We start from the raw sequence: 22306 nt of genomic DNA, 5'->3' as shown, positions 1-22306 counted from the left end.
GGGACTCAAAGGGACTTTGAAAGTAAAGCTCGGGGAAAATCATCACACTTTGATTAAATGGAGCTTAAATACACCTATCGAAAGGTTTTAATAACATTTTAATACTACATGCAACCCGTCTGCAGACTGCACACAGACACCAATCTTCTCTTTTTTGGGACAGCAATCAGAGCAACAAACTCCTCACTGAAAGCAAAGTGTGGAAGATCCCGCAAAGGTGCCCAAGATCCCACTGTGCTGCCATCCTGCCCTCGCCCTCCCAAGAGGCAGAGAGGAGCGAGCCGTCTCGCTGTCACCAAAGCAAACTCTTGGCCAACGCGGCGGCGCTGGGGGCAGCTCACACCAGGGCTGGCCACTGCACCCCCCGCAGCGGCAGCAGCACCGGTGCGTACCTCGCCCAGCCGAGACAGTCCCGCTTCAGTGTTTGAACTGCACCACGGGACACCTCGCACGTTTGTGCGGCTTTGCTGGGCACGGGCTTACACTCATCGTACTCCACTTTATGTATAAAGATCCATATTACAGATGGATACATATCCACCTATGGCAGGAGTACCGCACACAGGAAAAAGTAGATTTCTGTAATGTCTACACCTACTAATGGATATTTAATAATTTCCATAAACTGAATGGCTTCCTTGCACAAAGAAAAAAAGACTGCAACAATGAACAAAGAAATGAAGAAATAATTTGATCTATTATTGGAAGTTCTAACCTAGCCCCCAAGCCCAAATCAAAGCATGTTTTAGACGGCAAGTACTTATAACCGCTTGCTGTCCCTTACAACTCCAAACTTAAAAAGTAAAAATTTACTTCTCCGATGGCAGCCAGCTCACTGAACGCTCCTTCTCATCCCAAGGTAAAAAGAAAAGCACAGTTTGTACCTTCTCTACTCCAGAAGTAAGACAGAGCTGCAGAAAACCGTGTGACCTTTGTCAGCCTCGTTAACACCACTTTCCCGTTCTTCCCCGAGAAGAGCAGGGTTCTCCAGCAAACAGGAGGTCCTTGAACTTTCAAGGCTTCGCTGCCCTAAATTAAGCCATGGAGGCACCAGGTCCGGGTTCAGCTTCCCGTGGCCCCACCAGCCCTGGCCCTGGGCTGTGCCACAGCAGCACAGCCCTGTCTGCACACCCACACCTTCCCAGACCCCAGACCCTGCACCTGGGGCAGGCGGGTTCAGGAGGGGACGGGAGGAGCAGAGGTGGAACAGGTACAGGTACAGGCACAGCCACAGCCAAGGAGGGCTGGGAACAGGCACGGGATGGAAACCCCCCAGACCAGCAGCTGTCTGGAGGGAGCTAACTTTCAAAACACTACGGATCAAGGAGAGATACTCCTGGCTGCCTTATTCATGCTTACAAATTTAAAAATTAGTTCAGTGATGGTAAGTCAAGAGGCAATAAGATGCAAAATTTGATTATCATTATAGAAAAAAAAAAACCCCCGCTGGGCCAATTCTCAAATTGCCGTATTCCAAAACAGCTTAGCTTTTAGAGATGAATTAAACAAAATTCTCCACTCTCCTATAGGACAGGTACTTTCCTGGCTTCACAGAGGAAAGCTGAAAACACAAATTTGAGGAATTCCGGAGCCAGAGCGCACACATCACAAATTCAGATACTCTGTGCTCCTTCTGAACAGTATCACTACTTGACCACAGATGCTCAGAAAAATCAGTATCTTCAGACAATCACCACCTTAACCTACACCAAACCAAAGGCAGAAGGCTCGGGGAGGTTAAATCTCTCCTTTTTAAGCTGCTATCACACCAGCACACACATTCTTCATGCACTACCTTTGGGAGGGGGACAGAGCACAGGGAGAAGAGGAAGAACATGGGAGAACTGATACTTCTTTCTGCTTTACAGGTAATTTGAAATACCATAACTTTAAAGTTAACATTGTAATCCACAGAAGAGAAGGAACATAGCATTTTTCAGTCATTTGGTGAATGTTTTTGATGATACTGTGTTTTAATTAGATGATGTACTTTGATCAGTTTGTTAAGTGTTCACAGACAAGTGGATGGATTTTTCAGAAGACTTTTCTTGTTCCCAAAGCATCTCACTACTAGAGTGCTACCAGAAATGCCAACTTTCATTATCTACTACTACTTTTTTGCACAAGCTGGCTAGCTTTAAGCCTTCTTGTTCATCTACATGTAATGAGAATACAATACCTATGGCTTATATCACAAGTATTACAGAGCACCAAAATGAATGCCAAGTATTCACCCATCAGATCAAATGGAAAAAGCAGAGCAGCAAGGAGGACAAGCTTCACTATAAATTTAGCGATGGAAAACAAGCAAGTTTCTGAGATCCAGGCCACTCTTTCCTCCTAGGAGGAGCCTGTTGTCAGCACCATGTCAAGGGCACTGTCTATTCCAGTGCTTCATGACATGCATGGGAAAGGCTCCACCATCACCTCCTCCAGGGAACACACCAAGAGCCAATACCTATAAATATCTGGAATTGAGTTCAGTTGAACTCTTCCTTCATTTTGTTTTACTCTGCCTTGGGGGAAAAGCAGCAAGTAATAGTGAACTGGTAGAAAACTACCTAGTGTTTGATAGTTAAATCAATTTTAAACCACGAAGTCAGAGGCCACCCAAAACACAGGCTCCACTTTTACAAGACTGGAAACTGATGAATCCAAGGAAAACAGATCAGACAAAATGACATCTCTCAGCTGTGTCAACTGTGTTGTCAACAAAAGTGATCAAGTAGCATGCTGCTTTATAGGCTACTACATTGTAAGGGATGTTTTTAATGATGGCTTAAAGTTTATTTAAAGTATTTTTTCCTGTTTGTATTTCTTGGACAAACTGTTTAATTTAACAGCATTAGATCTTCCATATTTTTCATGTTAATAACGTAGGATATTTGTAGATCAATGGCAGAAGTTTAAAAATTTTAGTATGTGACATTTTAATGTTATTTTAGTCCTCCATATGCTACCACATTCTCAGAAATGCATACAGCATATAAATCAATGATAATACATAGGTTAAGTGACTTGTATTTTTACCCATCACAGCAATTAAAATCTCTTATTTTAATTTACTGGAACTTAACAACAAGCGCCCAAAAGGCTCCTTCATTGATATGTTCTTTGACACCACTTCAAAGACACGTCTCCATTATGGGTTTGATTTCTAGAAACATTTTAAATTTAAGAGTGGTAGTTGTGCTTCCTTTTTTGTGGAGATTATTTTGACTGCTTACAAAAGGACTTCATCCTCAGAAGTTACGCAAACTGTATTGACACAACTACGTATGCAAATTGAATTCCTCAGAAGAATGGAAAAAATTGTGGTCTGCGGTTTATCTGGGTTTCGAGTTTACGAAGAAATATTAAGAGTTATTTTCCAGTACTTCTGATGAAGTTCAATTTGCAGATGTTTTCAACAAAGCATACAGAATTTAAAAAAAAATAAAATTCTGAAGTTGTACATTTGCTAGGTTGCTATGCAGCCTTGTATCAGGACAGTGCTGTGCTACTTTTGGTACGAGCATATTAGTCTCTTCCTTAAAGAGCTTTTTATAAAGTTTTATTCCACTTCCTACTGCGTTTCTGAACACGGCGTAAACAGTCATCCTGCTGCACACACTGAAGAGAGGAAGAAGGGTTCAAGGCTACTGAACAGCACTGTTCCTCAAAACACGCTGAGGACTGCCTGTCTGCTATCAGCAATGAGCAGAATTGGTAACCTTTTTTTTTTTTCTTTTTTTCCCCCCCTTTCTCTTTAGGTACAGCCTTCTCCAATCGCAGATATGGAGGGCAGAAGCACGGAGAGGGAGGGTGGTCGTAGCAAAACTACTGCAGCTGAGGGATGGGTTCAGGTCTACTTTAGCTACACTTTTGCTGGTGTGGACCCTGCACTTGACTGGCCACATGGGAATGTTAACATATCGTTTTCTTTGTATTTTGAACTTTGTGTACACAATATTCACTGGACCAAACACAGAGCATGTCCAGTTACATGTTAGTGGCCCCTGCTTTAAGGTACTAGCAGCTCATTCTTTTCCGCTCCTCTTCCTGTTTTCCACAAAATATTTGGAAGCATTTCCACAGTGCTCACTCCACTTTAGTAAACAAGTGAACGTGTAAGGAGTATCCTTGATAAAGATGCATAAATAACGTGATGCTGAAAAACATGCAGTGATCTCAAAAAAACCCCAACAAAACAAAACAAAACCAAAAAACCCACCAAAACAAAACAAACAAAATAACCCCACCAACCAACAAAAAACCACCAACAAAATAAAAACAGTGCTATCCATTTTCTTCATAGGAAGTCTTTCCTGAAGATGTGAAGAGGATTTAAGTCAGAACTAGCTGACAAAGCCTGCACAGTGAGCATTATGTACATATAGCAGTAATCAAGATGGAAGAAGAAAAATAAACAGATGAATCTTTTATGAAGTTGACAGATAGTGAAGAATTTAAGACTAGTTATTGCATCTCAGATTTTTGCAAATCCATTAAACTTGCCAGAAAAAGCAAACTGCAGTATTTTACAAAATTGCAATAAAGGTCATAGGCTGCACCAGTAACCTGAGCATATAAATAATTACAGAATGTTTTCAATTACAAAAAAGCAAAAGATAAAATACTGCTAATAGTTTTTTCTGTATATAGTTTCACTTTAAGACTTGAATAGCAGAATGTTGTTGCTTTAACCATTTTTTAATAGGAGATGTAAAACTGAATAAAGGAATCTTGTGGCCTTTCAGTACTTAAAGGGGGCTTACAAGAAAGGTGGAGACAGACTTTTTAGCAGGGTCTGTTGCAATAGGACAAGGGGTAACGGTTTTAACCTAAAAAAGGGTGTCCCTGCCCATGGCAGAGGGGTTGGAACAAGATGATCTTTAAGGTCCCTTCCAACCCAAACCATTCTATGATTTCATTAATCTCAATCTATCAATTGTGGCAGGTACGACACAAGCTGTCAGAGTGAAATGGCGCTCTACACTGTTTCCTAGGGATGACACCTTTGTGTTCAACCAGTGCTGATTTCCTACTGCTCGCTTACATGTTTCTGCATGAACTCTGCAAGTTAAACAAGTCTCTATACAACAACACAATGTTTAAGAGTGGCTTTCATGCTTTAAAAAACCCCACACCTTAAGTTCACAACACATTTTATAATATGGGTTCCATTTCAATATTTTCACATTGCCTAAACAAGAAAATTTTCAAGAAAAAGCAGACAGTAGGACTGATCTATTGCAAACCAACATCAGAAATTGTTAGATTTCAATACAAATTAAACTGGACTTCTCAACAGGTTTTTTGTGGTTTGTTTTTTTTAAATCACTCAAATACATTTCTTCCTCGGGAGACTAGGGCAAATCCCTAGACCATTTCATGCCAAACTAAAGTAATTTTTATAAAATGTCAAACCTTTTTTTAGGCAGAGGACTGTCAATGAGAACAATTTGTGTTTATACACTGAATTTTTATAATCTTTCCTTAGAAATCCAGAAAAAGACATACCTTTTGGGACTGGTTTTGACTATAAAATAGTTACTGACTTCACAAAGCAAAAGATCTTGGACATTATTAATTATGCCAATAAGCAAGTGTGCATAGAACTCCATGAGAAAATAAGCTTTACCTTACCTGATAAAATTCCCGAAGCCAATTCTTCTGTAAATTTTCTGGCTGAAAAACAAAATACAAAAATCAATTAAGAATAGGAGTAATGTATTTTTATAATAATATCCCGATATTTATTGCTTTCCTCAGTGCATTCAAGTCGGGAGTTTTCCCCACAATTAAAGAAAAAAGTACAAACGTGAGGATGTTCCTCCACAAGTGCCAATGTACAGACCTCTCCTTTTTGAGTCCCCTCTTCTCAGATTTTCACTAAGAAGGTACATTTCGTATACAACTTCACAACATTCATACGCATACAAGATGATCAAGCAATTAAATCAACAGACTTGACACATATTAAAGCGTGTGCTTTTAGAAGTACACCTTCATTGGCTGGGTATCGAAAACTTTACATGAACTGCTGATACCCAGCTCTTGCAATCTGAGCGTCAAGTTACATGGATTTACTTCTAACGAATTGGCTCAGAGGGACGACCGTGCTTTTGCAGGATGCTTGAGCGCATTACAGCTCCTGTCAAGGACGAACTGGGAGAAGCATTTCAAGATTGCTACGGAAGTTATGAAAACTGAAGCTGCAAAAATATGGTAAGTTCGAAGTTCTGCCTTTTCGGAAATATAGCCCACCCCAGATATGATTACAATGGAGGGAGATAACGTGTTTTAACACACCAAATGTACAGCTACAAGAGAAATGGTTGTTTTTATCTTCAGCAAGACTTCTGTATAAATTTTGCATCTTAGTGGGGAATAAAAACCCAAATCAGACTTTTCTCTCACAGCAATAACAGGAATGTACGGTATCTGTGGGAGGCAGCAGAACGTAGTGAACTGAAAATTAGAGAGATGCCTCAACATCTTCCCTTTAGTAACAGTTATGACATCAGCTGCCCATTAGGAAATATACAGGCATGAAATTTCTGTTCTGCTCTGTTTTCCCATCAAGTGTGTTATTTTCAAATAGCTGGATACAACTTTGAACTTAACTAATTTATATTGACTGCTTATTGTATGAAGATTTACCCATAAGTGGCTATAAAGATTTGTAAGTAGTAAAAAAAACAGATTTTTTTTTTTTCTGTCTATAAAAGTCATCCAGTTCTGTAAGCCTATAAATTCTACAAGTCTACGAAAGTTTTTGAAAGCTGAGGGACAAAAGCACCATGTTTGCCCTTTGCTATCCGTCAACCTCCCTTTATGTTGATCACTCCTTGACAATTCTGCAGTTCAGACGTTATTTGTCAAGAAGGTGAAGTTTTCACTCCTTAGGAAACAATTACTTTTTCTAGCAATTAGCTTTCCCAGTATTTTGTATGGAAGCGATTGCTCTCGGTGTGGGGGAGCCGCCGATGTGGGGGCACGGGGCTGGGTGCAAGCAAGCACTTGGACTCGCCTGAGCAGCAGCCCCTCGTTCTGCGCCTGAAGCCAGCTGGGATGAATCTTGGCCCGAGCTCAGGGACGTCTTAAATTAATAAACACACAGAACAAAACATCCATGTCTCCCACCCATGCCCTTCCCCTCGGCCGAACAGCATAACTGAAAATGAGAACAAGGAAGCTGCAGACACAAATAAAAACCGAAGGCAACCATGCAGGCAATAAAATAGTCCCTCTGAAAACACCATCTCATTAACTGCTTATGTAGCAACTTAACTCTTTTTCTACTCATTCTGAGCTTAATAAGACAGCCCACTGAGTAACAGTAATGAAGGATTGTTGCTTTTATTAAAGCAGCAACAAGAAAACAAGCCAACTAGGAGCTGCTGTAGTTTCAAGCTGACTTCTAACCTGAAGTTACGAAGATAGCATAATATTTATAGATTTTTTTTTAAAAATCACTCTACAAAACAGATTATGAACTGGGCACATACTTTGTATATGGTTTGTGTATGATCTAAACCAAAAGGCCAGATTGAAACTATCAAGAAAGCAAGATCTTGGGGATTATGAAATTTCTGATTAAAATTTTCTGGTAGTTATGAAAACTAGATAAGCAAGTCCTGCGTTAGGCCACAAGCACACTTGAACAGCGCTGTGTATTTATTTTCAAAACAGAAACTGTGGCCTTACTCAGTAGGTAATAGGCAATTTTATGTTAAAAAACAAACAAACCCCACACGCACTCATCGCTTCTCTTTATTTATGCCAGTTGCAAGATGTCCTGGGGACCTCCTAAATTTTAAGAATAATCCAAAATTAACAGAAGTCAGTCATTTTTGAAAACTCACTAAAGAAAATCAAACCTCACTTCAGCCTGTATTTACAGACAGGAGCTAAATGATGGGTGACACAATATCCCAAAGAATGCAAATCTGAATTTGAAGGCAAACACACTCCAGAGTGCAGGACTCTTACCTTAGAAAGACTGTGTCTGAAGGCTCTATGTTAAGAACAATGGTAAGATTACCATTTAGCATGTTTTGAGGTTTTCAGTTAAACCAGAGTGCAAATTCGTAAATAAGGATGGCGCAGCTATTCATGTTAATTTAAATTAGCTACGGCTTTTTATGGGAGAAAAAAAATCGCTACCAATCAGGAATATTTAAAGCAAGTTATTCATACTTGAGGAATCACAGGGGAGAAAATGAAGCACAACCTTACTTTTGTTTTTAAATACTACTGCAAATGGTAGAAGTTCCCCCATTTGCTACCTGACTAAATGAAAACATTGTAAGATTAAACATGAAAACAACCCAGTACACCAGAGGGAATTTGACAAGACAGCTCCAGGGCCCTCCAGCAGCTCTGCACATACCTCCCATTTGCCAGGTGAGATTGTTTTTGAGAAATCAGATCAAATATTGAAAAACTTGCCAAACTAAATCCTGAGCAGTGACAGCAATCCCTCACATGAGCAACATGTACAGGGTCCTCACAGTGCACAGTGACCCAAGGCTTACCCAATTCTTCTACCATTACCCCATTCTTCTGCAACTCCCAGCTCCCTCTCCCCATTGTGGCACCCAAAAAGGCAATGTCTGCTACAAGGAGGAATAATGATTTCACTCCCAAGCAGCGATGAGGGGTTACTGGATTTTGCTTCCTGTGCTCCTAGTCTTTCTGATGCCCCAGGACATTGCTTGTAGCAAGTGTCAAAGGCACATAGCTAGAATTTACAGCAATACCACACCATCAAAATACCATCTAACATGGACCCACGTTGAAGCAGCAGGAAGAGGCTATAGGAGTGCAAAACCAGATGGCCTTAGCTCTTAGTGGCAGCTCTGCCACCACGGCTCTTGGAGACATACTGCAGGTCACTGGACCTTTCTGCGTCCGGTGGCCTCACAAGATGAGTCACAGCAGAAAGCCAACGACACAGTTGCTTTTTCTGCCTCCGCTACCCAGCCTGGGATGAGATGGGCAATGTTATTTACTTGTCATCTTCATTACACCTTTGAGAACCTTGGATGACGGATACGATAAATGGAGAGCATCACTGTATCGATCCATACCTCCCACTGGAGGAGATACATAGAGAACTCAGAGCTCCCTAGAAAATTCAAGACTCAAACCTACAGGAAAAAAAGTCTACAGCAGCTACGTTTCGAAGGCAGACCAGAAAAGCACTTCGAACCTAAGCAGAAGTCAGCCACGAGCGACAATTAAAATAGAAGTTGCTAATATCACTCCTGTTGCCACGTTCAGCTGTTACGGTATCTACTAACTCATGTATTTGTGAAAAAGCAGGAGCAGCCTACAAATAGATTCTTGTGGAGGAGCAGTGCTTTGGAGTTTGGTTTTTATTTGTTTGTTTTTAAAAAAGGCTTTCTCTTCTTATCATTTTTAACCCCAACAGTCGCTACCTGGAAGCCAATGGCAGATGTCCTCCATGGAGCCGCTGTGCACTGTCACCAGGTGCCTCAAGAACTTCAGCTCAGGAAGAAAGGACACCATCCCACCAACGGCCTGGAGAACCCACACCCGACTCCTTGTGAACAAAATTCAACACAGCTCCACACCCTGCCGATATAACCCCTCCTGACACCCGCTGTATTTTAAATTTGCTGGCACAGGCCAGTGTTCAAACAGAAAAACGAATTCAGGTCACAAAGTAGAGGTACACCTAGTTTTACAACTTCGCTCATCTGCGCCCCCTCTAAACTAATTAACAACAGGGAACAAAGTCTCAGGGGGGAAAGCATTTATAGAAACAACTCCAGAGCTAAGCCAGGTACAATGAGATGAAGCAAGTCACCAAAAGCTGTAGGACCTTCCCGATTTCCTCCTTCCTTTCCCCTCACCCGAGCAGCACAACAAAAACGCCAAAGCTGCGGAGCCAGGAGAGCTCGCCAGGGGCAAGGGGTGTCAGAGGGACGCGTAATGCCAAGGGCGCCGGGCCGGCTGCGGGGTCAGGCCCCGTCCCCACCGGGACTGGGAGCACCGGCCGCCCTCCTGCCCCAGAGAAGGCAGCAGGGAGAAAAGGTGCCGAACACGGGCCCGCAGCTGAAGGCCCAGCTCCAAGGGGCCAGTTTTAAAGAAGTTAATTCCGTAAAGGGTTGTTAATTGTGCCATCACAGGTAAGAAGTGAGAGGCCGATTGATCGTCGCAGTTCACAGCTGGGATTTTCTGAAATGGGTGACAGCAGGTGGCAAAAGCCCAATGGAGTAATATGAGCAGGCGCAGGACAAGGCTTTCTCACCTGCAGATTAATTCCTTCTGGGATCCCACAGAACACAGGAAGGTTTGAAGAAGCGGTGACAGAAACACAAATCGGAGCAGGAGAAACAGCACTGGAAGATGCCAGTCAAGTCCCTTGGCAGGTAATTTCAGGAGATAAGGTGCTAATGAGGTCGCTGGGGCTGCCAGCAAGGACTCCTCCGTGCAGGGCCGGGTGTTTTGGTCAGCCTCCGTGGTTGCTGTGACTCATGCCCTGGCTGCCCACAGCTTGGGCTCCTGCCCGGGCTGACCATCACCTCGCTGGCTCCGCAGGACCTGACTGCTCCCACTCCCCTCAGCCGCGAGAAAGACCCTGCGACGCTCCCGACCGCCATGCCCTCCTACTACGGTCCCTCCTATGGCACGACCACATCCTTTCTTTCCATTTTTACCACTGATAAAATTCTGTAATCTAGCCCCCAGCCTCAAACTGCTCCCCAGCCACCTCTGTATGAGTGAAATAATTTTAAGTTTTGAAGGACTGGAGATAACAATCAAGTGGAAAGATAATTTATCTTCCTCTTATTTTTCTGTCTAAAAATAGGCACATTATATTTCATGTCTTGCAGAGTTTTTGGCCTTCTTCCCATCCTTTCTCTCCACACTCTGTCCTTCATTAAATTATCTCATTCTTTTTGTAATGTAACTGAAATTAATCTTTCCTTGTCCTCTTCAATGGTAAATCCTTTTATACCCATTCACCGATGAACCGATTTCTCCCCATTCACCAATCCAAACCCCGCTTTGTCAGCCTCCTTGTTCCTGGCTTCCCCCACCTCCAGCTCGGGGTCCTCCTCCCCTGCCCACACAGCAGCCTCAGCTCATGCATCAGGGATCTGCCAAAGAGCAACGGGCTCAAGTAACGCCACAAAAGGCGAGAGATGCAAGAAAAAGGTTTGAGCATCCTTTCAGAAGAAATCTCTCTCCTGAGTGCCAAGTGCTTTTCCTCCCACGCCATCCTCCCTTGTCCTCGCGGCTCAGGGCCCCAGGCTGCTCCATCTACCCTGTGCCCGTCCTCGTGCTTGGAGAGCACCGAGCCTGTTCAGTGTGGCTTCATTACAAGTATTTGCCCGCTTTAAATACGATGTTCATAAGCTGAGCAGATGCACACAGGCTACCTCCTCAAACACACGCAACAGCTTGGGAAGTTTGCTGTTCTTTGGGCTGTGCTGTTGTAGTTCAACTCGGCAAAGATTCCAGAGCCTTGGGGAGCACAGTTCTGGTTTCATCCCACCATTCCAACCAACAGCACACATTCTGACTCTGAACAGAGTCACAAATAGAAACCCTACCCCCTGAAACAAGTGTGACTTCTTTCTAGGCTGCTGAACCACGTGGGGATCCACGTTAAAATAACAGGACACACGTACTGCATGACGCTGCTCCCTTCAATTAAAAGCCGTTTTGACCTTTTCCTGGAATTCTGATCCCACTAAAACAGTCTCTTTTCATGCTGAGTTTCCATTTGAAGTCTATTTATGTCACACTGGTTACTGTATCGGTCAGGCTTGTACCAAAAAGTAGTAAGCTTGCAAACACATGGGTACCACATGAGTTGGTAATATCCCGAAAACAAGCGGCTTTTCAAAATGAATAAGTAGTCTCTCTTGTCCCCAGTACTTCCATTTCCTACAAAATTATACCCAACAGCCGCCAAGAAAGCTTTAAGCCTGATGCAAAAATATATTCAGACAGGGAAGAAGTCTTTTCAAAAAAGGAAAAAGAGAAAATATATTTAGACAGAGTAAGAAGCCTTTCATTCAAAAGAAAAAAAAGGAAAGAGAACTAAATGAAACCAAATTAACAGCCTGGAAAATTTCTTTTTAATTTCAGAGGGAAATGGAAGAAAGTAGATGAATTATAGAAAGCAGGTTCTATTTTGTGAAGTTTATTTTTAGCGAAGAATGGGCTCATTTTTTTAAGCGAGAAGAAAAAAGTTCTTGACTCACTTTGTGAAAACTCACTGAGCTCCAAAATGAATACAGAGGAGAACTGGCTGGTTGGACTTTGCACACCAAATTGAACAGAAGGTACAACCAAGGAAAATTTTTAAATGTCCAACTTAAAACAGTCCTAAGAGCCCCATGTGGGCTAAGGGATTCCCTGAAGCCCTGACCTCAAAGGTTTCTTGGCATTGCACAGCAACACGCTGCCCCTACTGAAGTCATACATTCTAAGGATGCAGTCCCAGGCAGTACCTAGAGACTTTTTAATCTCTTCCCTTCAACCTACACTTCATTCAGAGAAAAATATGAAATAGAGGCTATTTTTCCCTGCCTTTGCTATATTTGGTTTTCTACTTATTTAATGAAAAACAAAACCTTTAATCAAGTTCTGCCTGACCAATTACCAGGTTTACTCAAAAACTTGTTTCAGGTCCATCAACATGACCATTACAGCTATTTCACTAAAATTGTTTAGATTAAGATTTTAGATCAAGATTTTTGATCTCCTATAGTATCTTTAAAAGTTTGCTGGCAACTTTGTAACATTTATATTCAAAGTTCTACTGGATTTAAATATTTTCTTACCTTCAGACAGACTTGTAAGTACTCCTGTTGCTGTGCTCCAAGTATCAAACTATACAGATAATACTGAAGAAAACCCACATCAAATGGGTACTATTGTTGTGGCATTTTATATAAACTTTACATTCACAGTTGACAAACAAAAAGTTTATAACTTGCAGGTTGTGTACATGTTATTAGTTTACCACATTTCAAGGTCAATGTAGACAAACCAACCAGGATCAAACAGGAAAACAAGAATTACTTGTGAGTCTAAGGAAAAGTGCAGATTCTTAAAAATCTGAACTTTTACTTAAACGCTATGTTTTTATTACATACATTTGCACAAACAACTTCCAAATGCAAATGCAGTGTCACTTACTTCAATGTTTCTGAAAGCTCAGTTTTCCCAAGTAGCAGTAGGAAAAGAAGAGAGACCCATCCTGCTGCCGTTATACCCCACAGAGAGTGACAGTCACTAAGTTCAAGAAACAGATGCACGGGAAAAGCACTATAACATAATTAGACCAATTAACGAAGTTGGAAAAAATGGGGGTTTGGACACATGAGTCTTGCATTGTAAAGTTTAAGGCAGTTTTACTCCTGGGCTGAGAAAAGCAGTGGCTCCTTGGATGCTGAATCAAGAGAAATGAAGAAACAAAGGCAGAAGGTAGTGCTTGGGGTAAAACAGTGCATTAGGGGATAGGAAGAGGAAGGGACTGTTGACCACCCTTCCTATTACATGGGATGCCGCATTGCCCTGCCAGTGCCGTAGGAGACAGACACAACGCAGAGGGCGAATGCTGAGAAGCAAAGATGGTCTATGCCTGAAGGAGAAGGGCTGAAGTCTCTGCAGCCAAAGCCCTCTCCCGCTCGTGAGGGAGGGTGGCAGAATTCCAGGACAGTGGTATGTTACCAGGACAGACTAACAGACAGGCTGTCCTGGACTGACGCCCCACAGGATGGAGCCATGCTGGCACCGGACTCGCTGCAGCGTTGGATTGGTATTTAAGGACAGAGGTCCCTGGCACTGTGGCCTCTCAAAGAGGCACTGGAAACTACCATCTTGGTCTCTCCTGTCCAACCTAACCTGCAGTGCTGATAGCTGAGTATCTACTAAAAATGCAGTAAACCCCTATTTTGTTTACCTTCTCCATTGATATCCTTTCCTGTGAGTGGGTCTAAATGAAGAGACAATACATGGTGAGAATACAAGAAGAAACCAAAGCAGTTACGGCTTCCTGTGGAGTAATGCAGAAAACACGCTGCTTGCGGCCTCTGCAAGGAGAAACGCTGCAGGAACTCAGGCAAAGCAGCTCTCTAGAGAACCCGAGACAGATAAACAGGCCATGGCCCAGAGCTGCGCGCTCATTAGCGGACATCTCCAGCAGAAACAGCAGGAAAACCAAAAGCCTGGGCTTCCTATCAAAAAACATCACGAGCTGAATGAAAAATACTAAGCGTCTACTACCTGTTTTGAAGGCTTTGTGTTTGCATATAATTGAAGCTGTCTACAAACTACCGTGTACACATGAGAAATCAGCACCTCTTGAAACAACGGAAACCACCTGTTCCTAGACTGAAAGAGACACCAAGAGACAGCCCTTCCCAGCCAGGGATGGTATGGTCGAAACTCAGTAGCACTCTCTTAAACATAGGAAACGTAGGCTAAAACACTAACAGTAAAGAGAAACCTGTTAAAGAGTAAACGAACTATTCTGGCCACATCTTAGACACACAAAACCCAAACAGATCCCCACAAAAGCAAGGCTAGAAGTGGATGCCTCACAAGCAGCAGCTGAAACAAGTTCTAGTTCTTCAGCAGCTTCAGCTGATGAGGCTGATGCCATAATAGTGCTTTAAAAAGCAGAAGAAAAACTTGCCACCAACACTACACTTCAGCAGTTCCATTGCACCATTGAAACCAACTGTGCTCTTCACAAATAGTTTTGACAAACTTCTGGCTTCTGAACGGCCAAGACACTGACATGACCTTAGAGGTACAAAGGCACAGCTTGACAGCGAGACATGTAGGAAGCAGACCCGTGAGAAACGCTCTCTGGAGAATGGAGTACGGCTCTGAGCATCCTTACACCTATCAGAGCTCAGAAATACAGCTACATGAATAGCAAGCGCAAGAGAGACCACAAAGAGACACCGAGTCTGTTAGAGGAAGCAGCAGAGGACCAACGTAAGCCTTGGGATTTCAGGGGAAGTTGTGGGGGACTTCTGAAGAGCATAGGTTAATACACCCACAAGCAGAGAAAGTAACTGGCCACTGGAAGTAAGCCTGGAGATTTTAAAGGGCTGAGAGTCCCAGCCACAGTACTGTGCAGGGCAGGAAAGCATGGCTCAGCCTCACCATGAACACTCACGCTGAGGAAGGGGTCAGGGCAACTGCCTTTCTGCACAGTGCTGGAACAAGCACCCATCACAGACCATCAGAAACCGCCTGGTGTGTGCAGCTGGCCGCAGCAGCAGCTGCCAGCTCATCGACCCAAGCATAGAAACCATGGCCTGCCAACAAGCTGATGGCTGCAGCCCGTTGTTGGGGTGATCCAGCCAGCCAGCCCGCCCAATAACCAGAGACCCCAAGCATTGCTCTTGGAGACAGGCACTGGACTCTGGCAGTTGCAGTGAATTAATTTCAGGTAACACCTAACTGCCTGAGTGCACAATTGCACAGAATGCAAGAGTGTGACACTGCACACACCTGCAAGCGTCTGCAACCAGTGAGCACATGCACAACGGCTGAACAGAAGTCTGCTGCAGCAGCAAGGTCTATACTCTGCCTAAACCCTGAACAGTTGGAGATGCCTCTCAGTGTGCTGCTGCCATGCAAGACCTCGGGCCAGGGCAGAGAGCAGTGCAGGCTCTCGTGGGCAGCATCAGGCAGACTGTGTGGGATGAGGCTGAACACAGAAAGACAGGAACTTCACCTGAGGATGAACCTTTAGAGGAGAAAACACAACACAGCAAGGATGAACCTTTAGAGGAGAAAACACAACACAGCAATGTGAAAACTAGGGATCTATGGTATCACAGCAGTGTGATGGAAACAGCTGAAAGCCCAAGTCATTGGACATGTACAGGATACATCACGAGCACCCAGACACGGTCCCTTCTGGTGTGACCTTAGACAAACAGGACTCCAGGGCTGAAGCACAACACTTGCCCTGATGTCAAAGAGCTCTCAGAGCAGCCATTGAGTAGGAAAGAGACACAGTGTTACGCCTGTCAACACAAGCACAGTCACTAAACACCACCGCATAGCGCCTACAGAAAGCAAGCCTCATTCTGGACACAGGAGACTGAAATGAAACAATGAATTAAAACAACAAATGCTTTTTATTAAAGAATATCTGTTAGCAAAAGCATCCCCAAATTTAGTTTATTTTGGGGGTTGGCATGTACAAAGTGTGGTAGCTGGCATCCTTGCACTTTAAGGCAGGAGGAGGAACTGACCGAGTTACTGTGCATTGGTCACTTGCCCATCCTGACCTGACAAGAATAAAGCCTGTTAAACTTCTCTAATTTGAAAAAGTGCATCTTTTCACCCTGCTGCGTGCAGATCTCAATGTAACTAGCACAAAACACCAGGCCACCAGAGCCATGCCTGACACATCGGTCCACGACCACTCAGCCCAGTGGGCTCCTCAGCCCTGGTCAAAGCTGCACCCACGCAGGCACCGGAGCCGAGGCAAGGTGCACGTTGGTAGGGGCTGGTCAAAGGCTCCCGCAGCCTCGTGCTTGGCAGGCATGGGTGCCGGGAGAAGGTGACCTGACAGTGTCAGGAGGGTGAACAGCAGCTCCCTACAGGCAGGGCATGACAGTGAGGGGGGAACGACATGAACACACTGCATGTTGAACAGGACCGTGAATTTTCTTTCCTGCCCTGAAGAGCAGCTCTGTCTCTGTCTCAGGTTCCCAATGTGGATATTCAGGAGCCCCTCCTAAACTCCATGGGCATAAGGGAACAAAAAGTCCAGCCAGGAATACCATTCAAAGAGAAAAAAAAATCCAACCAACCAAACAAAAAAAGCCCCGCTCATTACCAATGGAAAAAATGACGTTTACGTGACAAACTTGAAACTGGTCACCTAATTCAGTATGAACTGAACAATGCTTGCGTTTAATAAAGGATGATTCAAGGGCAGTGACTAAAAGCAATCTATCATTCATGCGAACAATTAAATCTCCAGAAAAAGTTTATGAATCACATACAATACACAAGTTTGTAACACAACATTGGTAACTCCCAAGTACAAAGTTGAAAACTGTACTCAAAGTATATCTCAGCAATACAGCTTTAGAGCAAACACCAAGTATTGCACACAGCAGAAGGTCAGCATGACACTGCAACAGCCTTTCTGCAAGATCTGCTCCTCGCTCAACTTGTGGCTAACCATCAGTGCCATCCACACTCTTTACCAAAAAAAATTAGAAGCAGCCCATGATTTCTATATGCTATTACTTCCAAGACTCTGGTTCAGCAACTCATTTCAAAGATGTTTATGCCCACCTCTGCTGAAAGCAGAGCTGCAGAACAGGCCTGAGCTGAAACATGGGTTTGAGAGCCTTGCAGAGAGGATTGGGCCAGATGCTAAAACAGGGAGAGATGTCAGGTTGTGCCAGTATGTTTTTCGCCAGCATACCTCTGGTGACACCGAGTACCTCTATCCAAGAAGCCGATGTGCAGAAGGAAAGTACAGCGACACGATGGGCTGCGCTTTCCATCACAGAAAGGCAACTGCTTGCCTTTGGGAGGTATCGGTGGCAGAGAGGCTTCGACACAGGCGGCCACTGGCCCCGGATACCACCCAGCTGCTGCCCGCCCGGGGCTGGACCCCGGGGGCAGAGCTGACACTGAGCCGGAGAACAGGATGCCCAGCTCCTCCCCACAGCACTCGCAGCACCAGCTCTGGAAAAAACACTTCACGTGAAAAAGTGCTTAAAGCCTTCGTCGTCAGTGCCGAACTTCCTCTGTACGCAGCACTGCGGGATTTACACAGCTAATACTTTCTTACAGGCTTTCACAGTCAATTAAAGGATATGCCTGCCAAACACCTGGAAAACACATTCCCAGTCACAGAGAAGAGCGCAAGTGAAAATACACAGCCATACTCGCAAATACCCAAACACTCCTCTGGCTCTTTGTTTTTCATATATGCCTTGACTGACAGAGGCTGTTAATTAGCCAACACACAGCTTTAATAATTGATATAACTCTATTTTTATAAACAATAAGTTGCTTGATAACCTGTAAACCAACACCATCCACAGAGGTGCCCTCTTTCCTCAGCCTATATAATTTGTATCAAATAGTGTCTTAAACAGGCAACAGCAATACAAGAGTCACTCTAATCGTGGGTTGTAAACAACAACAAAAAAAAACAAACAAAAAAAGGAAAAACAAACGTTTCCTCTTTTCCTTCATCATGCCATACTATTCATACATATGTATGAATGAAAACTTAGTAAAGTAGTAGACTTAGGAAAGGTGCATGTATAAGTATATATGCACACATACACACATATATATGCGCGTGTGTTTACATATACACATATATATTCCAAAGTGTTAATATCTGTCCCAAGTCTATTGCTTAGTTAATTCAGTGTCAGAGAACAAACGAAAGAGACTTCTCTCAACACCAATGAAATTCAGCTTTCAGTTATAAAATTCCCACACTATAATTAATTGAAGATACACATTCTTTCATAACTATTTTTAGTAGAGTTAAAAAAACAGGTAATTTTCTTAAGGATTACATTACACTGAGAAGGAGCAACAAGACTTTCAGACTTCCAGAACTGTTTGTGTAGAAAATAATACAGTATATCCAATGGCAACAAGACCAGGTTTACATAGGTCTAACAGACATCCAGGTACACCCTTAAAAGAAGTGAAGTCAAACCATTTTAAAACATGTTTCCTGAAGGTACTTAGCACACGGATAGTACTACTTCTCTGCCACGCCTGCACATACATGTGCACAGCACCCAGAGCAGTGCCACAGACTGTGCACAGGCTGTCTCTGAGCACACACTGCAACAGGACAGAGAGACCAGACCACGACCCTGAAGGGCTGATCTCCATCCACATCCCACATGTAAGATAAATCCACCCAGGTGCAAGCACAGTATGACAAATACCAGTGAATAATGATTTACAAGTAGCTGCAAAGACTGGCATAAACAAAGCATGAACTATCCTGACACTAGCGAACTCCCAGCGTGTTTCAAATTCAACTTCTATTACCGACATCTTACTGAAAGATTAAAGGCACCTACCTGGATATTTGAATAACCAGCATGTTAAGAGTATTAACAACAAGAGTTAATCCAACACCCAGTATTTACAACACCACACAAACGATAATTGCTAGCAAATAGCAGGGATTAACCACATTAATACACTCAAGTTTTCAATTACTTTGTATTCTGATTTGAATGGCATGGGGAAAACAGACCTTATGCTGAAAAAGAGTATAAATAAAATTAATCTGTTCTTGCACATGGATAGATAAAATAGAGCTCTGGCAATGTTCACAATCACAACCACCACCATGGTCTATCTTGTGTATTTGTGGGGTTTATTTCTTTCTTTGTTAACTCCCCCTGGGTTGTATATGGGGATAAGTACTTATCTACAACAACTGCTTTTTTTAAACGTACATGGTATCAAAACATTTGTTTTCAGGATCCAGTTTCAAAAGCTTAATCTACAACATACTCAGGTGCCCCTCTTCCCAAATCCCACAAGAAAAATCCCTGAGCCAATGAACTTTGAAAAAAGACAAACAAAACCACACACCACACCCACCAACAACAAAACCAGAACATATTTGTTAATCCCTGTTTTTTGAGGGTCTTTTCTGCAAAGCCTTGCTTGTGCTCCAGGTGCTACATAGCACAACCCAGAGGGGAGCAACATTGTCCTAACTCACATCTCCCCGCCATGATGGGAGGTGGGCATGGACCCACCAGGCAAAGCAGCACAATCAAGTAGTGAGCAATTAATGGGTCATCACCCTATGGATACTGGATCTGCCTACTGCAAGTAACCTCCATTAACCTCTGAGGAGCTCAGCAAGCAGAGATTGTCTGAGCAAGCAAGGTAAGCAAGGGGAACTTATACATGAACTAGATGAAAGAAAAAGAAAATCCCTGTCAGTCACCAACATGAGCCTGGTAAAGAAAGCCTTGACTCTCCTAGCCAAGTCAAAATGAGATGTGTTGCAAGCTGCGTACCTACCCTGTAGCTGTTGCTGCTACCACATCATTTGAATTTTCCTACGTCCAAGTTATGACAGGGACATAGTTAAAAATTCAGGAAATTTTTTGTTGCAGAGCTCCTATGAGGCAACAAAGGCACAACAGTGAAAGCAGCCACTAGAGCCAATGATCAAAACAGTTCTTCCTGTAGGCTAGATTCTATGGAGGCTTGAAAATATCCTACATTTTCTATTAATCCTGTTGGCTGTGACAGTGCAGACCTTTTCACAGATGTACTGTGCTGGTATCTTGAGGCAGCATATACCATAGACACCCAGTGCCTTCTATGCAAGAAATGAATGCAGTGGTGAGAGCATCACAGGTTAGCCATTCCGGTATGTATGTATTGCACGTACCCAACTACACCTATGGCTTTGTGACACCTGCTAAGCTGAACAGCTCAGGGAGTAACTGCAGAGCAGGAGGCCGGTATAAAACATTGTCTTAAATTATTAAGGTAGAATGTGTTCCATGGAAAAAAAACCAAACAAAAAAACCCGATGCAAATGCTCACTTTTGTAGACAGGAACCTTTGTGAACTAAAGGTCAAGAGCTAAAGTTCATAAGCTATAAGCACTGCTGTACAGCACTGTGTATAAACTACTCCAAGCAATAAATGCTCTTTCCTCAAGAAGATACCCACATTTACAAGCTAAACGCCTTTTGATTGGGCACTGCTCTGCCGGGGATAAAAGTCCGAGGCTTTCCCAGAATCATTGCAGAATCAGTTCCAGGACTAACACACCAGCAATGTGCAAGCTGTCAGTGAGGTGGCTCCAACACATCCTATTAAATCAGAAGAGACATCTTTCATGCCAAAATACCATAGTCCTAAGAATGGCCATCCATTTACTGCCAAGTGAAGCATGGGGGATGCCAAAATGCAGTTCATCACACTAATAAAGAAATATGTAGTGATCTAACAGAAGTATTTGATAGCAGAGGAGACCATGTGAAAGTTGTTTACATCCTATTTCAGAAATAAAACGCTGAGGGAGACACTTCGAAATTAATTTCAATTTGATCTAGAGAGTGGGTTTTCAGTATATTTTTTTTTTATTCTCCTTACTGCTGTGGACGTTTCTGTAATACGTGCATCTTTGATCAATGGCCCAATAATCCACAAAGGTTATTCTCAGCTTTATTCAGAGGCACCGCATGGAAATGCCAGCGTTGTTTTGGCAATGCTGGGAGGGAGCCCGGCAGTGGTGGTTTAGAATGGACAGTGTTTTCCTGTGGGATAACACCCTCCGCCAGCAAGGCTCCCATAAACATGCAGCATAACAGTTTGCCAAGCCAAAGCACCTCATGCTGCAAATGAGCTCCTGGATGGGCAATCTGGGATCAACGGAGTAAACTCTGCCGCCTCAGAAGGATCTGAGACAAGTCACACATGCGCACACCCCAATGCGAGTTCACAGCACCCAAACCCCCCTGCCTGCAAGGCACAGCTCGGTGAGCCACACATGTCATTGGGGGTTCAACAGCACCTGACTACCACGAGCTTCATGGCACCATGTTCCCAGCACTGGAAGCCCCAAGGTAAAGCATCTAGTGATGTTACGGGCTCAGGAGTCACCTGAGTGGTGAGCACTAAATGCTGCTGTACAGTGCCCGGTCAACATCATCTCCCTGAAACTCAGGGCATCACACAACTCCTGCAGCTCAGCTTGCCCCATTTAACAGCCCCAAGCACTAGGCACCAGGCGATATTAATTCAGGAGGCTATCAGGTCCCTACTTCACATGAACAGAAAGCAGACCTGTTAGCACTTCCCAAAAACACCGAGGCTGGATTTGGCCCCAGTGAGACCAAGGACCTCTGTGCAGCATAGAGCACCGAGCTCTTCAGGCAAGTAACTCCCTGCAGCCAACTGTGTCGTAACCCCCACTCCAGAGCTAGCTGCTGCAACAGGAGGTGGGGGGCTAATTTCATTTATACTGCACCCAGGCCACTATTAGCAGTGGGAAAATGAGTCTCTGCCAAATTCTGTTGCTTTTAAATAGGTGTACATTTAAATCTGGCATTGATACTCATTTGGAAACGTAAGTATCAAGCAATATTGAAATAGTGATTTTAGATGCCTAGAATTTTGATTTCTCCAGTTCTTTATTTTAGTATATAAATCTTAGGGACTGTGTTTGGGCCCTCATTACAGGAAAGAGCCTCTTGCTATATAGATCCGTTAACAGTATTAAGGCCCCAGGGCTTCCATGCATAAAGACTGGCTGTACAGTCAG

General features: G+C 43.4%; 1 protein-coding gene across 3 annotated transcripts in view; it reads right to left on the bottom strand.

Annotated features, from left to right (window-relative positions):
- Window positions 1–22306, bottom strand: part of INPP5A (inositol polyphosphate-5-phosphatase A) — a 259792-nt gene that overhangs the window by 191096 nt on the left and 46390 nt on the right. For 2 of the 3 annotated variants that reach the window (XM_049811311.1, XM_049811310.1), the window contains exon 2: window positions 5629–5670. In XM_049811311.1, coding sequence (XP_049667268.1) covers window positions 5629–5670 — 42 coding nt within the window. Of the gene's footprint in view, window positions 1–5628; window positions 5671–10264; window positions 11803–22306 lie in introns of those variants that run through there. The other variant, XM_049811312.1, reaches the window with a different exon arrangement.

The sequence above is a fragment of the Accipiter gentilis genome, chromosome 9 (genome assembly GCF_929443795.1).
Source record: "Accipiter gentilis chromosome 9, bAccGen1.1, whole genome shotgun sequence".
NCBI classification, from domain to species: Eukaryota; Metazoa; Chordata; class Aves; order Accipitriformes; family Accipitridae; genus Astur; species Astur gentilis.
The sequence above is the reverse complement of the archived record's forward strand: the minus strand, read 5'-3'. Positions and strand labels throughout refer to the sequence as shown.